We start from the raw sequence: 6,095 nt of genomic DNA, 5'->3' as shown, positions 1-6,095 counted from the left end.
CTGCCATGGACAGGGGCATCTTTAACTAGATCAGGTTGCTCAGAGCCCCGTTCAACCTGATATTTCTTTAATGTTTTTGGGGATGGGGCATCTACCACCTCTCTCAGCAGCCTGTGCCAGCATTTCACCACTCTCATTGCAAAAAGCCTTTCCTCCTTATAGTAGATTTAAATCAACCCTTTTAATTTGAAATTATTACCTGTTGCCCTACCTCAACAAGTCATGCTAAGACATCTGTCCCATATTTCTTACAAGCCCTCTTTAAGTACTGAAATGCCACAGAAAATCTCCCCAGAGCCAACACTTCTTCAGTCCTTTTCCCTTTGCTGCAAGGGGCTTTGAGGCCTCGTTCTGGGAGCTCAGCAAGGTCTGCTTGGGGCCAGAAGGAAACAGTGGGTAGGTGCAAAGGAGCTGCACAGGTTCCAGAGGAGAGAAACAAAATCTAGACAGGAGCCTGAGCTGAGGATCCACCCTGGATTTCCTCCATGAGTCCAGGCTACTGAGAAACTCACTGTCCCAGGGCATCAACAGAACCAACATGACAGAACAGTCCACGGTGCTTCTCAGGGACAATATCCAGCATCTCAGACAAGGACTGGGACAGGCATTTACACACAGGCCAAGAATGCAAGACTGATTGCAGACAAACTGCCAGAGAAACATTTAAGGGCAGAACCAGCCATCATGGGTGACAAATGCCACCTGGCTGAAGGGCAGAAAGGATCAAACCCTCTCCAGGTACTTGCCCCACTGAGGAGTGCATGGGAAGAACCTGCCAGCCAGCAGTGACCTTTCTTCAGACCTGAGCCTGAGAGATCTTTATTGAGTGTAATAACAGTTCTTTACAATCCAGATTGACCCAGAACCTCCCCCAAATCAGACAGGCTGTGAGCTCCCACCCCACCATAACTGCAGTCAAGAACAGAGCCTGGGCCCCATTTTCACACTTCCAAGTACATAAAAAGCACCAAACTGTGAGTAAGCAAAAGCAAACACGTTAGAATCAGTGAAAGTGCCTGTTCCACAGCTGGTTTTATATACATCTGCTGGAGAAGGGGCCAGGACTGAGTATATCACAGCCAGGGAAAGGGAGTGCACAGAGCAGAGGTCCAGGGCAGCAAAAAGGCACAACTCCCAGAACAGGGATTGGGGATATACCAGCAGCATCCATCCACTTTTGGGATCACTCTCCAGGGCTAGTGGTTGGAGCAGCCCCTGCTCCCCTAAAAAGCTGAAACAGCATTAAAAAAAAAAAAAAAAAAAAAGCAAATGTTGAGGTCTTAAGGTCAGTGTCCAAGGTAAAAACCATCAACCATCCAGGGAGAGAAGGTCCCAGTGAGTACCTAGGGGAAGAACCAGAGGACTTCAGCAGCACATTCTACCCACACTTGCCACACCAATATCACAGCCACCCAGATCCTTCCTCCAAAGCAGTCTGGCCCCTCACCTTGCCTGGAGACAAGACCTGCTTCCTCCTCCTACTTCTTGGCTGGCATAATAGGAGGAAGCTCCTCCTCATCCTCCTCAGACAAGTCATCATCATCCTCCTCAAAGGAAGCACCTTCCCTGTGCACTGGGACACACAAGTAACTGTTACTCACCAATGTATGTCTGTGCAAATACAACTGGCCCAAAGACACCCCAAGAGCAGAGCAGCCCAAGGAGCTCTGAAGCACCTTTCACAGCACCTGAGTGGGAAATAAGCAGCATCCCAACTGGAGGGAGGTCTCAGAGGGGAATGATGACAGCCAGACACAATAAAAGGGGACAGTTTGAGATATCCAGACCCCTTTTCCCATGCAAGGCCTTAGAGCAGGGAAGGAATCCCCGCACTGAGATGGCCCCTGGGGAACCAGAACAAAGGAGGGACAGAGCATGCATGCCAGGTAGCACCCACTGCATCTCCCAGCAGCTCCCTGGCTGTTGTTGACACTGTAACCCCTTCATACCCCTCCCTCATCCCAAATTTTTCCCACCCTTCAGTCCTTACTGATCCTGTGCCAGCCAGAGAGGTGCACTGGCCCAGAGCCTGCTGCCAGGCGAAAGGTCACTGGAGGCTGCAGCTTGAAGTTGTCCAGACTCAGCTGCAAAGAGCAAAGATGAAGCTGAGTTAGAGGCAAAAAGCAGAATACCCTGTAGGCCCCAGTACAGCACCTGGCCCAGTTAAACATGTCCATCTGAGGGCACCTGCAGCCAGGGCATTTTTCTGTGAGCTGCAGATCCTGAAACAGGATCCAAAAACATCCAGAGCTTCCTGTTCCCTGCAGCCATCCACCCCCGAGTCTTCAAATCAGCCTCTTACCAAGGGCTGGCATGACAACTTCAGATTTGCCACAGGCACAGCGATCTCCTGGTTCTCGTGGTTTCGCCCAATGACTTCCACCACGTTGCACTCATCCTTGGCACCATCAGTGAGGCACACCTGGGTGGGAGTGGAGATGGTGAACAAATGCTCTCCCAGGAGACACATCTGGGACAGCTGGAGCTCTCCACAGGACAAGTAACCCTCAGCAATGCTATCAGCCCAGATGTCATGCAAGGTGTGGGAATGCTGCTCCACAAAACAGGGAGAGCACTGAACAACCCCACAGCAATTGTCCCCTGGCTGCCTCAGAGAAGGCTCTGTGCCTTTCCCAGCTGTGACAGCTGTTACTGCAGTCACCTCAAGAAATGGCACGTGGGCTGCATTTTCTGCTGATCTGATCCATGCTGGCAGGTTCTGTGCTCCCAGGATAGAAAACATCCCCAGGGAGAGCCAGGAATGAAGCCCTGCACCTATCTGGGCTTGGACAGCAACAAGCCAGAGACCCAGCTGGTGTGAATCTGGTGTGAAGTTCCAGCAAGGTCAAATACAAGAGAAAAATAATTTTCTTCACTGACTGCCTGGTGCATTCCCCTACTCAGCAGTCTCCCACCACCACAGGCTTTGCACAAGCACCTCTGTATGATGGATAAACGTGACCACTGTGTGTCCTGCCTTGAGAGCAGCCAGTCCTAGGACCTCAGCCAAGGGTTGAGGAGCCCTGATCCAGCCCAGCCAAGAAAGGAGAATGACCCTGGAAAAAGGGCATAAGGATATGGGTGACTACAGGAGAGAACAAGCACAGTTCAGTCACATTTCTCTTACCACAGACAGTGCTAAAATGTGGTCAGAGTCATCTTCTTCATCCACCTGAAATGTGTAGGATTTGGTACTGGCAGTCAGCTCACAGCCTAGAAGGAGGAGATTAGAAAAGCAGTAGCAAGCATTACACAACACCAGTCACTAAAGGCAAAGGGTTCTGAGGGGGAGCCCTGGCCAAGCATGTACTTGGCATCCCTAAAACTCTTTATTTTCTTGTATGAGGAGCAGCATGAGACCAGGGCACCCTGGGCTCCAGGGTCCCAGAAAACAATGCAGCTGCCTCTGCACCATGCAGGGACAAAACCTGGTGTCCCCAAAGTGGGCTGCCATGAAGCAATGCCCATGGGTTCCCAAGCACTGGCACTTCCCCTCTGGAGAGCAGAACAGCCAGGGCACACCACTGTAGGAAACAGGAGGGAGCAGGCAAAACATCTGCACATGCCATCACCAGTGCAACGTTTTCTTGGATGGGAGTCTGGAAGCAGACACAGACACAGTGTCTGTGAGGCACAACCCAAGGGGAGGGTTTTGCCAGGCCAAGCTGCAGGGAGCTGGAGTCCCTCAAGAGAAGTTTCGAGACATATTTTATTACATACTTCTTCAGACGGTTACAAAAACAAGGGAGATGCATAATTATGCCTTTAATTCTTACAATCAGGATTCAGCCGACCAAACGCCCTGGTTGTGTTTACTTATTGCAGGATGATTCACCAATGCGAAGCTCATCGGAAAAACACAGAGCTGAGCCCTGCATACCACTGCCGGCATATCCAAGGGAGAGGAATCCACTTTCACGAGGGTAGCCCGAGGCAGGACCTCTTCCTTCCCATGCTTATATACTCAGCTTACGGAAGGGAGGACCAAACCCCCGGCGCAGAAAAGCAGCTCCGCTGCCCCGCAGCGCAGCGTGCGCGGGGCCGCGTGTGCCGGGGACGCCCGCCCGGCCCAAACCCCTCCCCGGGAGGAGGGACACGGCTCCGCCGCCCTGCGACAGGCGCCCACGACACGCTGACGTGCGAGCGCGGGGGATTAACCGGAGGAGCGGGAGAGGCGGCGGGAGCCGGGGCTGCCAGCACGCCGCCCCATTAATCCCAGCCCTCTAAGGCCGCACAGACCCCCGCGGCTGCCCCCAAACCGCCCCGGGACCCCCAGCATGTGCTGGTGCCCCCAAGCCCGGTCACACCCGTGTCTGTCCACACCGTCCTCCCCGCGGCACCTCAGTGCCCTCCACGTGTCTCTCCATACCCACGTGTCTGTCTCGCCTCCTTCCCCCCACAATGCTGTCCCAGGTTTCTCTTTGACCCCCTCCACTCCTACTGCCCCCACACGTGTCTTTCCAGCCTCCACGCCGTCCCTATTACTCACCAAAGTCTCCTCCTGCCCCGTAATTACTGCCCCATCGTGTCCCTGCTGCCCCCCAGCTCTCTTACCCTCTCTCTCAGGTCCCCGCACCCCCGCCTCGTGGGTGACCTCCCTAATTCACGTGTGGCTCCCCGGTCTCTCGCTGCCCCCTGCCCGTGTCCCGCTCACCGAAGAGAACGCTGCCGGGGCAGGCGGGCCCGTGCGGCTCCATGAGGCGGCGGCGGCGGCAGCGGGTGTGGGAGCGGGGCGGGCCGTGCCGTGCGGGGCCGTGCCGAGCCGCTCCGCCCCCGGGGGCCGAACCACAGTGTCCTGCTGCAGCGCCCCGCAGCCTTTTACTCGGGTGTTTCCATCCTGGGCCTTCAGCCTTTACCGACCCTACCGCCAGCTGTGGAAACGCCATAGCGGAAAAACGGCCCTTACTACCGGCTGCTCACCGGTCACCCTTCTACCGGCCCGCGCAGCAGCCGTCCCAGCGCTGGAGACACAGGGCACCTACAGAGCCAGGAGGCTGAGAGCATAGAGAGGGGTACCGGGGGACAGGAGGGTGACAAGGGTGGAGGGAGGGCCACAACAGGAGGGACCCGTTATCTCCATCCCTTTAAGCATGGGCAAGAGCAGCGTGACCTGACACTGGGGACTGCGGCACAGGAGCGTTTGAGTGCTGAAGGCAACATCCTACTTCAAAACCTACAGCAAAGAGGAGAGGGCTGGAAAGGGGAGCTTTCTGTCTTGGCACAGAGGAGCAGCCAAATTAAAATAAACCCCACTAACAACGAGCTCACACTGCATTCTGGGGACAAACCTGGCCCTGCTTCTACCACAGAGACCTCCGCTAGCCAGCCACCCGCTTTGCTCATGCTGGAGTAAATTCAAGAAAAACCTGACTGAAGAGGATTGAAAAGCTGAACCAGATCCCAGAAAGCAGCAAGTGCTCGTGCAGCAATGGTTACACAAGCACACACCCATGTGCTTCTCAGCTGCCCTGCGCAGCCACCTGACCCTACCTGACCTGTGTGCAGCCGCCACCCTGGAGCGATGGAGGCAGGAGCATCCATTACACTCCCTTAAAGGAAGAGTCTGGTGCAACATCAGAGCACAACCCCTTTTCCCATGCCAAGATGTATTGTACAGAGACAAGTCTGTCATAACCTCATCAAATAGGCTTTAAGAAAATGTAGCCACCTATGTGCAACACATTACTCGTTTTAACAGAGAGCATTTCCTGGGCCGGAGAAGAATTTTCACCTGCTAACTTCCCCACTTGGTTTGTGTGCTAGCCTGCTCTCCACACCGCACAGCTTCTGAACCACACCAGCACTGAGTGCACTTGTGCAGCAGGTAAACAAACTCTTATGAAGTGACTTTTGGAAAAAGCTACTTTTTATACCCCTGGCCCACCCCCTTGCTTAGCTGTCACTGTAAGCAGGAAGCTACTTGCTTGAGGTATCTCTTAGGTATTTATCTTCCCAAGTTAAATTCTGTGGATGTACAACTGCCAACACCAACCAGACAGAAGTCTCCGACAGCTGATCCTGAGGGCAAACATTTCCAGTCTGATGTAATGTACATCGCTGTTCCATTTCTGGACCAGTTCATACACAAAATACAC

General features: G+C 54.0%; 1 protein-coding gene across 1 annotated transcript; it reads right to left on the bottom strand.

Moving 5' to 3' along the window:
• Window positions 1-786: 786 nt before the first annotated feature.
• On the bottom strand, window positions 787-4,958 carry NPM3 (nucleophosmin/nucleoplasmin 3). The gene is made up of 6 exons (XM_056494786.1): window positions 4,655-4,958; window positions 3,128-3,213; window positions 2,303-2,422; window positions 1,991-2,084; window positions 1,448-1,573; window positions 787-1,343 (listed from the first exon to the last, which is right to left on the bottom strand). Exons 1-5 carry the CDS (start codon window positions 4,884-4,886, stop codon window positions 1,479-1,481), a joined length of 627 nt encoding a protein of 208 aa, XP_056350761.1. The 5' UTR covers window positions 4,887-4,958; the 3' UTR covers window positions 787-1,343; window positions 1,448-1,478.
• Between the last annotated feature and the right edge of the window lie 1,137 nt (window positions 4,959-6,095).

Source organism: Oenanthe melanoleuca, chromosome 6 (assembly GCF_029582105.1).
Source record: "Oenanthe melanoleuca isolate GR-GAL-2019-014 chromosome 6, OMel1.0, whole genome shotgun sequence".
In the NCBI taxonomy this organism is placed as follows: domain Eukaryota; kingdom Metazoa; phylum Chordata; class Aves; order Passeriformes; family Muscicapidae; genus Oenanthe; species Oenanthe melanoleuca.
The sequence above is the reverse complement of the archived record's forward strand: the minus strand, read 5'-3'. Positions and strand labels throughout refer to the sequence as shown.